This window comes from Dermacentor albipictus, chromosome 9 (genome assembly GCF_038994185.2).
Source record: "Dermacentor albipictus isolate Rhodes 1998 colony chromosome 9, USDA_Dalb.pri_finalv2, whole genome shotgun sequence".
In the NCBI taxonomy this organism is placed as follows: domain Eukaryota; kingdom Metazoa; phylum Arthropoda; class Arachnida; order Ixodida; family Ixodidae; genus Dermacentor; species Dermacentor albipictus.
Window position 1 is genome coordinate 14,625,252 of NC_091829.1, and position 13,958 is coordinate 14,639,209.

The 13,958-nt window shown below is 42.3% G+C and overlaps 1 protein-coding gene across 3 annotated transcripts in view; it reads left to right on the forward strand.

Moving 5' to 3' along the window:
* Positions 1–13,958, forward strand: part of Klp31E (kinesin-like protein 31E) — a 101,924-nt gene that overhangs the window by 48,993 nt on the left and 38,973 nt on the right. For all 3 annotated transcript variants that reach the window (XM_065433944.1, XM_065433947.1, XM_065433945.1), the window contains exons 10-18: positions 434–629; positions 2,717–2,976; positions 3,320–3,547; positions 4,594–4,700; positions 6,016–6,204; positions 9,201–9,406; positions 11,257–11,506; positions 13,317–13,381; positions 13,445–13,513. In XM_065433944.1, the coding sequence (XP_065290016.1) occupies positions 434–629; positions 2,717–2,976; positions 3,320–3,547; positions 4,594–4,700; positions 6,016–6,204; positions 9,201–9,406; positions 11,257–11,506; positions 13,317–13,381; positions 13,445–13,513 (1,570 nt within the window). The remainder of the gene's footprint in view (positions 1–433; positions 630–2,716; positions 2,977–3,319; positions 3,548–4,593; positions 4,701–6,015; positions 6,205–9,200; positions 9,407–11,256; positions 11,507–13,316; positions 13,382–13,444; positions 13,514–13,958) is intronic.

The following is a 13,958-nucleotide window of genomic DNA, read 5'->3' on the forward strand; positions in this document are numbered from 1 at the left end:
TTAAACGCATTGCCACATTTTGTGCTTTTCTCAACTGAGTGGCTACAAATGCTACAAACTTGTTTCTCAGGTGCGTATGGTTTGTTCGTTGACATGCGACACGTTCCTAACAAAATGTTGTGATTATGACCGTTGAACAAATTCTGAGATGTGTGTGCCCAAGAAAATTGAACCCTGTAAATTTATTTCAAATGTTCTAAATGAAAGCAAGTGACTATATGCCAAATTTCAGAATTTTTGGATGACATGTAAAGCAATTTGTATAGAAATTGTTTTTTAAACACACTTAATAATTGCTTCTGTATGCTACCGTCTTTCATGTGTGCTTTGTGTTGTCATTGGGCTGCAGTATTTTTTTCTTTCCTGGTCCTGTCGCATGTTCATTCGTGTCCAATTCTTCTCGTGTAACATTCATTGCACAATTTCTTTTCAGCCGTACCCTAATGATCGCCTGTGTGTCACCATGTGACCGGGATTTCATGGAGACATTGAACACCCTGAAGTATGCCAATCGAGCAAAGAACATCAAAAACAGGGTTACTGTGAATCAAGACAAGTCAAGCCAGACCATCACAGCCCTTAGACATGAGATTCAAGAGCTGAAGTTGGAGCTGATGGAATACAAGCAGGTGAGAGTTCTTTTCCAGTAGAGTTACTTGCTTACCTATTGATCTTTAAAATCTTGTTGAACAGAATCTCGAGGAAACGGAGAAATGTGTTTTTATAACGAGAGTTTCATTTACTGAGAAAGATGAGCAGGAGTAGAGTACTGTGTAATATACCTTCTTAACAGTGTTGGCTGCAATATTATGCATTAAGTGAATGTAGCAGATAGTGTTTACAAAAAATGACCAGGTGCTTTAGCACAGCATCTACAAAATTTATAGGCCGTCAACTGCACATGCTATGCATTAAGAATGTATAAATTCTTTCTTCAGACCTTGCTGCCACTTTTTGAGGATGGCTTCCTCCATAGAAAAGGCGGTGTTGCAATAAAAATCTGCATTCAGGTGTTTCTGCCATTTCGCTTACAAAACCAATTTACAGGTGTTCTATGTAAGTGGCAATTCTGCATAAGCAATTTTATTTTACTGAAGATTTGCTGTAAGTAATATGAGGCTTTCTGCTTGCTAATGGCTGGTAATATGTGCATGTAAATTGTAATTCTACTTTGTTCACTTTGAAGCCCATGCTTGCCTAACGTCACGCATTACGTGATGCCATCGTGCAAAAAAGGATGTTCCACATCTGCACAACTTGGCTCTGAGTGGCGCTAGCCAACACTCCTGGGGCTAAATCTAGTAAAACATAAATACCCAAGTTAGTGGACGGTTTGATAACGATCGCCGTAGCATAACTGGTAATACAACACATGTGCAATGCAGAGGTTTTGGGTTTGACTCTCATTGGGTACACATTATCTTTTTCTCCACTTTCATTTCCCTTTCTTTGTTTCCTACATTTCAATTTCAACCACAGCTAATATCCCCAATGCTTTCCTTGGTTTTATTGTCTGTTGTCTTTGTATGACTTTGTTCACTTTGTATTTTAGCTCCAGTAGTATAGGAGATTGTTTCGTTACGTGCTGGTTTAAAAAATGTTCATCCTGTCAGCATCGGGGTGGATGTATTGTTCAGTGTTCATGTACATTACACTGTTACATTGCTACTTAACATCAAGTGCCACAGCACATAGTACAGTTGTACCTCATTATAGTGAATTCGCATATTATATGAAAATTCTTTTGTTATATCAGATATTTGTTGTCAGCACATATTCATTACATGCTGGCAAGGAAAATTTTACTTTGTTATACAGTAGAATCTTTTTAATTTGAGCCCACCTAATGCAAACTTCATGTTTATTTGAACTGACGCTGTGGTTCTATCAAAATTATGTGTATTTCAATGTATCAAAACAACTGGCAGTTGAAACGTTTGCGACGCTTAAGTCGAACATAGCGTGTGCTGCCTACCATGCTCTCAGTAGCGCGCTCACGCACAGGCAGCGCCTATGATCCGGCAGTGCCCTGGCTGCTGCTCCCATCTTTAGTTGCGAACACTATATTGTGGTGCTAGTAAGCGACTTAAAAAATTTTACGAATTTATCAGTGTGTGTTATTTGCAAATTTTGCCTTGAGCTTTGGCTTCACGGCAGTGTGCACCTGCCTCGCTGCTGTGAAGCCACACTTCCGGAACTAGGCGCTCGTGTTACTTCAGTGCACGTGCACTGCCTAACGCTGCACTGCATGTAAGTTCACCATTCAGTGAGCTTCCGTTGAGTTGAACTGTGTCGTTGAGTTGAACTCTAGGCTATGGCCTAGATGTAGACCACCTGCCCCAGCTGTGGGAGGTTGTGGGTTCGATTTCTACCATTGCCAGGCACCCATGGGTTCTCAAATGGGCACACGTCTACCCCGGCCTGGCCTTTGGCTTTCTTCAGGGTTGATATGCTTGGGAAAGGAGCCTGCATCTTAAATTCCCACCAAGACCCCCTCATAAGCACAAAAAAGACCTTGTCAAGTTGAGCTCTGTCAAGTTGAGCTCCTCTAAGTTTTAAGTTTCACTCCTTTAATTGTCTATATTCGACTGTATCTGGTGGTTATCTGCAGTGTACGCCCTGCTGGCCATTGATGATCACTTGTTGTTACCTTGCAACCATTCAAAAAATCATACTGTACATGATTAAACCTTGTTGTTGCTTCCTTTCTTCGCAGGGCAAACGTTTGGTCGGAGAAGATGGCACAGAGCAGGTGAATGACATGTTCTATGAGAACACCATGCTCCAGACAGAGAACAACAATTTCCGCACACGTATCAAGGCCCTTCAAGAGACGATTGAGCGACTCACTGTTAAAAATACTGAGCTTCTGGCTGAACAAGCAGCTGGGGCATTCGTTGGCCATGGGGATTCTGACAATGACGACAGTGTCAAGAACCTTATCCAGGGATACTTGAAAGAGGTTGAAGAGCTCAGGTATGCTGTCTTCTTGCGGGCTGCTTAGCTATAAAATAACTCGGACAGTTTCCGTTGAGCTGCTGCCAGAGAAAATTGGCTGATGTTAAGTGCAGCCAAAAGTTCACATACTGTGAAAGATGCTCTACACTGCTTTCAACATGTCTGTTTTTAGTTTTATGCTAGAAGGCTATGGTTATTGCGGATATAGTAGAGGGTTTGGTTTGTGTTTGGTGTGTACCACGATCCAGAACAAAACAACTTCATTGACAGCCCATTGTCTTGCAAGATGACAAGCATAACGATCTTAGTTGGTGGATGCTGCCACGTAAAAGTGCACATATGGTGTTGCTCTTGTGTGCAGGACCAAGCTCATGGAGTCTGAAGAGGTGTGTGCCCAACAACGAAAGCAGCTTCAGCGCTACCAGGCTCGCCTCAGCATAACTGGCAACACAACAGTTGCTGTGAGCGGCATCTACGACATAGGCTGTACTGTCGAAGAGACCAGTGTAGAAGACGTGCTTGCAGAGGCAAAGCGTGATGTTGAGAACCTGAAGCGAAAGACGAAGCATTTGTCGTCCAAGGCGAGCAAGTATGTGTACATGCCATTGGTACATGCCATTAGACACAGAATCGAAACAACATAGAGGAGGTTGACAGATTCCCACCTTAGTTTTCCAAATGCCAGAATGCTGCCTTGGTTGTTTGCCGAAGTTAGTCTGTGTGCAGCAAGCTCACTGCTAAACTCCCTATCCTATTTTTATTTTTGCTCAACAGTAACCGTTGTCGAAACTGTTTGTGTGCCACAGTTTAGGCCACTTGATGTAAAGAATGTGAAATATTGCTTGGTGTTCTTGCTTCAACTAACATTTCATATATACCAAGCATTAATCTTTCAATGTTTCAAAGAACATAATGCCTTGTCAATTGTTCTTACTTCAAATATTGTGAGGCTAAAGTCATATAATGCACTTTTGCACCGTTTCCCCCACCCACTTTGTTTCAAAATGCATCTACAAGATTTCTGCATTTAGATTGTTGTATGCTATACTTCGAATGTATGTACTCATAGGACTGAGTAAGTGAAAATAGCAAAGGCCTATAGATAAAATTAAAACCATGTAATGTTCAGTCCTCAGCAGTGGCCTTGGCGTTCTCATAATGTAAACTGTCTAGAATCGGCATAAAATATTGACACGTGTTCATAGTTCAGCTTTATTTGTTGAAAATTTTTCACCAGCTAATAACATTTCCAAAATTATTACTTAGCACAAGAACCATCTACATGTAGCTGAAATTTCTTGAATGTCGCCGATACTATAACTGTCTAACTATATTGTGCACACGACATGAATATTGGTGCACCTTCTCGAGCGTACGCGAGCACCCGCGATTATTCTGGATTGTTTGACAAATCGTGTATAAATAGTCAGCGCACTTGACCCATAGATCGGATTTCAATGATTAATGAGTGTGCTTGCCGCTGTCATTGTGCTTTGGGTGTTGCTTGTTTAGTGGAAACAAGTTCACCCAATAAAGTTTTGACTAGCGCTTTTGGCAGTTCTTCATCGTCTATTTGTGACAGTATTGAATGATCTGCACGACATGTTTGGTTTGTTTGCTTGTTTGTTTGTCTAGAGAGGAGGAGGACAGTGAAAAGAAGTCTGATGCTGATGAGGACACCGCAGAGATCAGCGGGAACAATGAGAGCTCAGACTCCGAAGCAGAGGAACTAGAGGAAGACGGTAAGGCTGGGAAAGCACCATGGACAACCATTTTGACACTGATGTTCAGTCCCTCCTAAGAGCGCATCATGAACAAGGTGCTCTTTAGGAACACTAGTGCCTCAGTGAAAGGGTGTGGGAGCTGATATTTAGGGAGAACAAGGCAGTGACAATAACATTTAAGTAACTGCAGCTGTCATCTTTCTGAAGGTGCATTATATGTTGCCAGACAGACAGCTTACCATAACTGTTTTAAGCTAAGGAGAATAATAAATTGAGTTAATTGGTATTTTAGATTTAGTGGTAGCCGATCATTCCTACAGTGTTAGTTGCTCTGAAGTCCTAATCGAATCCTCACCTGATCTTCTCTATATATACATTTCTGACAGTGCTACTGATTTCATACACCGTGACGTAGCTGGGCAACTTGTGATGAGAAATAGAAAGCGTGCTTCATTTTAAATCAACACCATATTTAAAGTTATTGTTTGTTTCCTTTGCATTATGTATTGAACACTTAGACACAAGATGCAATGCAGAAATGCATGATACTAGGTCTTCAGTTACTCTGCTTTCCTGTGCATTCATTCCTTCAGTATAGTTTACCCTTGATACAGCAAACGTAGGTTTAAATTATTTGTTATATCCAATAATTTGTTCATCCAACATTGTTCTAGACTATGTTAGCTTGTCACAAATATGTGCTTATAATGAATATTGGATAAAAAATGGCATTTCCATCTTGTATGTGACTGTTATGTTTGGCCATACTGTTTACACCCTATACCTCTTACTTAGGTAATTGCAGCTGATATTCTTGAAAATGGACGAGATTTCTCGCATCAGTCGCAACTGTCGCTAGAGCTGACCCTCTCATCAACCGTCACAGGTGCACAAGTGAATATGCTCGAACTACATCAAAAATGCACATGAATGTGTGTTTCTGAGTTTGTGTACCAACAAGGTCGGTTACCCGCCATGGTTGCTCAGTGGCTATGGTGTTGGGCTGCTGAGCACGAGGCCACGGGATTGCCGGCCACGGCGGCCACATTTTGATGGGGGCGAAATGCGAAAACACCCGTGTACTTAGATTTAGGTGCATGTTAACGAACCCCAGGTTGTTGAAATTTCTGGAGTCCTCCACTGTGGCGTGCCTCATAATCGGAAAGTGGTTTTGACATGTAAAACCCCATAATTAAATTTTTTAACTAGGTCTGTTCTCTGCGCTTCTGCGCAAGTGAAGACTCATCTGAGCCAACTATTTTAATGCTCAGTACATCACATTTCGTGTCTTTATCAACCGTGCTTTCTTTTTTGTGCATTCTGTATTGCACAGAAACGATTGGCAAGGACCTGGCGACGCTTACCACCGAGATCTCATTCAAGCAGAAGCTCATTGACCAGCTGGAGCAGAGCCAGCGTAGGCTACAGACAATGCGCATGCACTACGAGGACAAGCTGATGCAGCTGCAGCAGAAAATACGCGAGACTGAGATAGAGAGAGATCGCATTCTCTCCAACATGAGTGAGTTTTCCCCAAAATGGCATGTCTGGAGGCTTCCCATTTCTTTGCTTTTTGGAACGAGGGTTTGAAAACTTCTTAGCCACCATTACTCTGACTAAAATTTTAAGATGTGCAAAAAAGAAAATACCAGTATTGTCTTCTCCCACATGCTGGTATATAAGTATTCATCACCATTGGCCCATTTATGTCCACTGCAGGACAAAGGCTTTTCCCAGTGATCTCCAATTGCTTCTGTCTTGTGCCAGCTGACACCACCTTATACCTGCAAATTTCCTTATTTCATCGCACCACCTAATGCTCTGCCATCTCCGGCTATGCTTTCCTTCTCTTGGCACCCGTTGTATAACTCTTAATTCATGGCTGGTTAGAAAAAAAAAAATGACAAAGAAGCACACATCGTCAAGACGAACGCGATTTTTCGTTGCACACACACAAAAACAAGTAGGACAGAATGATTACTTTAACAAGATGGGCACAAAGCAATGCTAGATAAAGTCGAACCCGTGTAACGAACTCAATAGCTCCGCCAAAAGTGGTTGTTGTATCAGTAATTCGTTATATGTGGACTTGCCCTTCAATATGTGTAAAAATTAATGACACTATCGCTGATGACAGCAGTTACGATTCGACACCACTTTGATATGAAGATTACTTTCATTTCTCTTCCTTCTTCCCAGTATTTTTCCACATCTAACTGCAAGTTTCCATTAAAAACGTGATCTAAAGAACGAAATGTGGCATTGTAACTCCTGGCCAGTTCCGATCACCTGCCATTTTGAAACTATGAGCACATCCGCCGTCATTTCTGCGAGAACTGTGATATACATTACTATTAGTGGGACGCGAGTGGATTCTGAATGGTAGGCAAGCATTCTAAGTGGCTTGAAGTGGAAACTACTGCAGCATGCTGGCATTTTGCAAAGGTCTTGCCATTATGGCTGCAGCAACGACAACATGTGCGCTTTGGCGTAAAAGTGCAAAGTTCAAAAGGTAGAATGCCGTCTTGAACCATTATCAGCAACAACTCAAATGAAGTTTGACGAACCCTAACTGCCGACTCCTTGCAACTTTGCATTGTGCTGTGTTTAAGTCGACTCGGGCCGCCTGAATATCGATACCTAAAGCGCCCGAGTTGGGCATTATCGTAGCGGGGTTAAGATAGCAATGCTTAGGTGACTGTTCATTCAAATTGGTCCAGACTGTCCTAATAGCATGCATAATGTAGTGCACGCATTGCCCTAAGGAGAACTGCACGAGAACTGTTGTGTGCCCAGTTAGGTTACGCTTCCTTGCTTCACGTGTGCCCTCCTTTTACAGCAACCGCATTTCAAGTGTTCATTGTAACAGTAACAATGTTTGTTGTATCTGGACGCAGTTTCAAGAGGCAGGACTGGAAAATCGTAAATGCCATGATATGTCATAACTGATCAATCGTTGTATCTGGGATTGTTATAAGTTGGTTCGACTCTGCTGGTACTATTAGACTGAGCTGGTTGGCTAGACATACTGGCAATCAAAAGCTCTGTTCCCCTACATGCAGACCAAGAAATTAGTGCATGAGAACGCTTCACAGTACACGTTTATTCTGTGTATTCGGTGTTTGCTTAGTTAAAAAAAAAAAGAAATAGAAAAGCTTGAATGTTTTTAACGGGAAGTAACATTAACAAGCGTTTTTTTTTCCCCAATTTATAAGGACACTAAAGGCGAATACTGAGTCGACGTGCACTGTTTAGAAACCATTCCAGAAACCTCACCATGCTTGTTTCGTGCCAAGAAAAAAACTTAGTTTATGAAAAAAATTGCATCTGAAGGGTCTGAATACCATTTTAGAAATTCAAATCTCCCGCCACCCAACCGGGGGAGTGGTGACGTTGCATACACCATCACCACCCTTTGCTGCCGTCGGTGAGTAAAACGGCGCCCGGCAGACGGCTATACCTAGTTAAGACAGAGCTGGTGGATTTGCTGCAAAACTGCTTTTTGGTCAAGTGGCGTAAACCATTTGGGCATCCCGCGATATCACATGGAAGTTGAATTCTCTGCTACTAGCAGTTTGTGAGAACTTCTCGAGCCAGCAAAACCAGCGCAGCAGTACGTGATAATGAAACTACTGAAATGCAAAAGCATGGGCAGTGCAGAGTCGAGCGAAAATGAAACCTTTTCACTGCCTGCATCGTTCTCTAGAGTAATTTCACTGAGTTCTCTTTTCTAAAAATGAAATAGAACTGGACAAGTAGCATTTTATTTAATCTTATAATACAATACAAGCATGTTTTTTGCAACGAGTGGTTGGGTACTAGTGACAGAATTTAAATGAGTGCTTTTGTCATCGGGCAAGAAATTGAATGTCCTGGGGGCGTCTCTAATCATGTCCTGCATTTTCCTCAATTTCTGTGATTATTAAGTAACTGTACGAGATAATACTGATGCCTTAGAGACTCTTGAGCACTAATCTATCACTTTAGCTAAACTTAATATTTGCCTTTAGTGTCCCTTTAATCAATGGTCATTTCAGTATCAATGCTTCACATATACTGACCTACTCCTCAGGTTATGCTACTAAGAATTGACATGGTAATATAATAACAGTTAACCTCCCAAATGAATTGTTTCCAGAACATTTTCCTATATATATTGTTGATTGGAATAAACTTACCAATGATGTTTATGCAAGGTACTCATTGTTTGAAAGCCACATCACTTGATCTTATTTTGTATGGATGCAAGATTTTTATTTCGGCCTCTCTGTTCTCCTTCACAACTCCTTGCGACACCAACCCTGCTATGATGTTGTACTGGGTTGCAGTAGCCCTAAACATTTACACAGTACAGAAAAATGGAAACCCGTACAGTACAATGAGCATGCAAGAGGTCATCCTTATGCAGTGGATGATGTTGATTTGCCTTGTTCCCGTTAAGTGTTTAAGCATGTGTGTTCAAGAATGCACTTGGTTTCATCAGCGACTTCTCATGTTCATGTGCTGCATTCTGTTCAGGCTCGGCTGGCACATCAAAGGACACCGACGAGAAAGTGCGCAAGATTAAGAACGACTTTGAGCGCAAGCTGAGCCATCTGCAAGGCGAGCTCAAGAAGATGCAGTCAGCCAAACGTGAACATGCCAAGCTCATGAAGAACCAGAGCGAGTATGAACGGCAAGTTCGCAAGCTCAAGCAGGAAATGGCTGAGATGAAGAAAGCCAAGGTAAGCACCACTTGTGGCATGCTCATATCACTTCTTTATACCTGTGCCACACGTTGCAGTGTTAATTGACAAGGATGGCAATGTGGGCTTGTTGCTACAGCATGACTAAAGGTGGTTGAGTGCAGAAAAACGCAAAGACGAAAGAAGGCACGTTGGCCGCACAGGCACTACTAACAACAATGATGGTTAATTTCCTCACTGGGCTGAACAAAACTGTCTTCAGTGGACAGCGTCGCAGATCACGCGATTCATGTTGTCTCATTCGCACAGTGCACGATTTTACGCACAGTGCACCAGGAAACATGACTAGCGGTATAATTCAATGCTACACAAATACTCAGGCAGAATAAGTGCATCGCAGAGCAAGATCAAGCGCTGGAACATGGTAGAAAATGCCATAGTTTTGGTAACTGCGCATGTGACCGCACGATCGTGGGAACAAGCAGACGAAGCGGAAGTACATCTCTCGTGCTTTGGTGCGAAGTAAAACAAAAAACAGACATTCTGTTTGTGTTTTATTATTTCTCTAAACTTCAATTTGTCAATTCAAGCAACAGATCGCACAGATAACAGGTGTTGTCTTGAATAATTCTCGCAGTCACGTGTCAATATGAGCGACGTCACACTGCGGGCACAACTACATAGGTGCACGGGCACAACTACGTCATCGTCCGGCTTGGAGCGTGGCGGCCGCAAGAAGGAAAAATTGCGTTCGGTTTGAAATTTCAGATCTTTCTGCGGCGCATAGCGATGTAATACTTTGCAGACACGATTGTTATCGCGCAATGTATGCTCTGCGCTTGCCAGCTCAAAATGGCCAGACCTGGTGAGGGGCCCTTTAAATGGGACTTAAGAAATGTTTAGCTGTAACTGCCAACATTGAGAGCAAGTGACCGCGGTGTTCGATGGTCAAATTAGTTGTGAGAACGCACTACACCACAACCAACATCAAATTTTAATGCCATTAAGTATATCCATCTGGCACCACATGAGTGGCATTATATGTTGATACAAACGAATTGATACAAAAAGCGACATAAATGTCTATGCCCTTCCTGTTAAAACCGTTCCAATGACTTGTTGAACCACTTCTTTTTTTAAGTGATGGTGTATAGTCTTTAACACTTCTAGCATGTGCTAGAAGCCAGTCTCTTCTCAAAGCAGGTGGAACTGTAGGGCACACTCTTTGCAAATATGCCTTTGTTGCGAAGCGATGCTCACCATTCTGTGCCTTATTACCCTCAGTTCCCAATCTATGCATGAATAAATGTACATGGTGGCTTTCCCACCAGGGATCTTGGTGGTGTTACCTGTGTAGAAGCGGCTTACGTGTAGGAGCGGCTTTGCTGTTCAATCACGAACTCGCCAACCTTTTCTTTGAGCTCTGGATGCCGGCCATGACAAGGTCGACGAAAGCCCTTCCAGTCAGATTCGCATTTAAACAGTGCCTCTCGCTGGCCTCACCATCTGCGAATAGTTCTCTGCTTCATGTCAAGGTGCCAAGCGGTGGCGGAGTTTCCTAACTCGTCGGCCAACAAAATAGCTCGTTGTTTGAAGCGAGCATCATACTGAGCACGCCGCATCGCCATAACTTCGCGAATGAAGCCGTGAAATAAAAAAAGAATGCAGGCTGACTTTGCTTGGCTTGTCCATGGATTGAGTCGAGATGTACGGATACAGGTTGCCAATGTAAAACTAAAAACCGTGTAATTTGAAATAACATATTTTTAGCAGTCAATTTTGCTGTTATTCAGATGTCATGAGAGAGTCAACTTCAAGCAACGAAAATCTTTTTAAAAAACACGCCTTACAATCGAGTAAATACGGCAGTTCATTGTTTCTCTCCTCAGGTGGCCCTGGTGACCAAGATGAAGGAGGAGAGCCGGCGGCACCAGGAGGCTGAGAAGCGCCGTAACCGGCAAATAGCACAGATGGTTAAGGAGAGCCGTCAGCAGGAGAACAAAATCCGCTCCCTCGAGGCCCAGAATCGCACCAAGGAGACGGTCCTGAAGCGGCGGCACGAGGAGATGGCTGCCCTGCGCCGCCAGGCACGGCCCATGTCACAGCGTGTTGCCGGGCGCGTTCCACTGCAGAACCAAGGTAGGGCAACCAACAGCACGTACACACTTTAGGTGGCCAAGGTGCGTAGTATAAAAGGGCTAGCCTAGCGATTAGTTTGTGATGTTGGGGAAATGGTTGTTTTGGATTTCGCTGCACCTACTGTGGTACGTTAGGTGGCCATGGTGTCGCACTACCAAGCACAACGTTGGGGGTAGCTGCATGACGCAGTGGCTTCATTACTGTTAGGGTGGAATACAAGAGTGCTCGTGTACCATGCTTTGAGCGTATGTTAAAGGGACACTAAAGAGGAACACTATATCAGTTAAAGTATTCTTGAAGAACTCTACTTTTTCTTGATATTGCAGTGTGAGGTGGAATATTAAAAGAAGAAATAAAGTTTGGTTTAGTTTAATTTTTGAAGTAAAATTCATTTAAAGTAAATGTCATTTACTGCCCGCCTTCCAACTGCGTGCATTTTGAATAACATGAATATTGAACTTTTTACTGCGTACATACCTTGGAATCAACTTTCAGTCTGACTTGGCGTTATCACGTCAATGTTACTACTGCCTGGGCTGACCACTCGCTCAGCCTAGTCAAAGGTACTCTGAGGCACGCACCTCTGAGGTCTCTGAGGTACTCTGAGGTCACATTTGGGACCCATATCAGGCATACCTAACTCATAATATTGAATCACGTCACTGAAGCACGTCACTGAAAAGTAGAGCTCAGTTAGAAAGCTTATCACATCGTCGGAAGATTGTGAGTCTTACTCTTTCGTTAGCTTTACAATCATTCAATTCTTCACTATAATTTGTCTCCTGCAGCCATTCTTGTATGCCATAATCATCCGTGCAAATATCAGCGCCGAACGTGCCACTCCCATAGTTTTGCAAGCTTATTCATACCATGCCCTATAGTGGATTGTAATAATCTGCCGTCGCACATCGCTACTGAAATTAACATAATCAAATTACAGAAGCTACTGCACACCTATCACAACCTGTGTGTCTGTCTCTGTCTGTCCGTCTGTCTGTCTGTGTGCATGTGTGCGTGCGTGCGTGTCTTAATTCAGTGCACATGTATTAGATATTTTTTTTTACTTATTTTGTGTTATGCTTGAAGTATGCTTTTCTTTGTAAACCTTCTTAATTTCTGTTATTGATTGATACACAAAGTGTTGCAATGCCACTATAATATGTTTCCTAATTGTAATACTCATGTATCGTATTAGCCCCACCCCCTATGTACCCTCTCTAAGGCCTTTAAGTGTATTTTTCAAATAAAAGTGAACAGGTAGAGAGACAGAAGAAAGCGAGCGAAGCGCTTAGTTAGTTTCCTTCTGCCGTGTCTCTTGCACTGGTTAAGTTTCACTCCATGTACCAAATAGCCCAAGTTGGAATTCTGTTGCGGCTCATTTTTGAAGCCATTTTGTGCTGAAGCATCAGCACTGCTACATCAGTGCGACGTCTTGGATTGCAAGGCATTTTTTCGCATTTCAATTGTTGTTATTCACTAAATGTTCATCAGCAAAGCTCACAGTAGCATTCTAATATGCTTGAAAAAACTAGTAGATAACAGCACAGGAATTTAATTATAATTTGTTCAAATACTAATTTTACTGTTGTAACGTTTGGTGGTAGGTTTTTCTTTTCTTTGTTTTCCCAAGGTACTCTCGTTGGCCAAAAATAAAGATAATGTGGAATGATGTTTGGCTGTTCTGGGATTAAAACCTTTCAAAAATCTGATGTTTTCTATGAACCCATTTGGCCTGCTAAAGGCTACATTGATTTATAAGCTAGTACAGTCGTGTAATTTCTGTTGCTCCAACACTGTCTTTTCATTGCAGCTGTACGAAAGGTCCTGTTCTCTCCGAAAGTCGCTAAGCAGAGGTGGCAGACACTTGAGAAGAATGTAAGTCTTGATGTAGCATTATGACAGAGACGAGGTGTGATTGTACTGGTTTTTCATTCACAGATTGACAAGCTGGTCTTGACAAAGCAAAATGTCTACACCTTGGAGAAGGACATGGAGCGATCACTCTTGGTGAGCTTTGAAAAAAATAATCTGTTGGCTGTTTTATTTAGTAAAATTACAAGCTTCTCACCTGACCATTGAGTGTAGTCGTTGCACAATATATCTACTGGCACATTTGACTGGGCACTTTAGAGTTCTCTAGAGTGCTCTTTTGGTTTGCTTTGAAAAAATGAGAAGGTATTTAGTCCAGGAATACAAGCATGGGCATTCTAAAAGTCTGGCACATACAAAGGTCAGCGTGCAGTTGCTTTGTTAAAAAACTGATAGTGACTTCAGTACTCGGTATATTGCTGTGAAGTGTCATGCTAACTTGCATACGATGAACACCATGTGCCGATGCTGTAGAACGTGCAGTTTCATTAACAGTATTTTTCTTTTAGCGGTAGTATGAGTAACCTACCGCACTCCAGCATTTGAATTAAATCGGAACTGCATAAGATGTATTGCGATATAG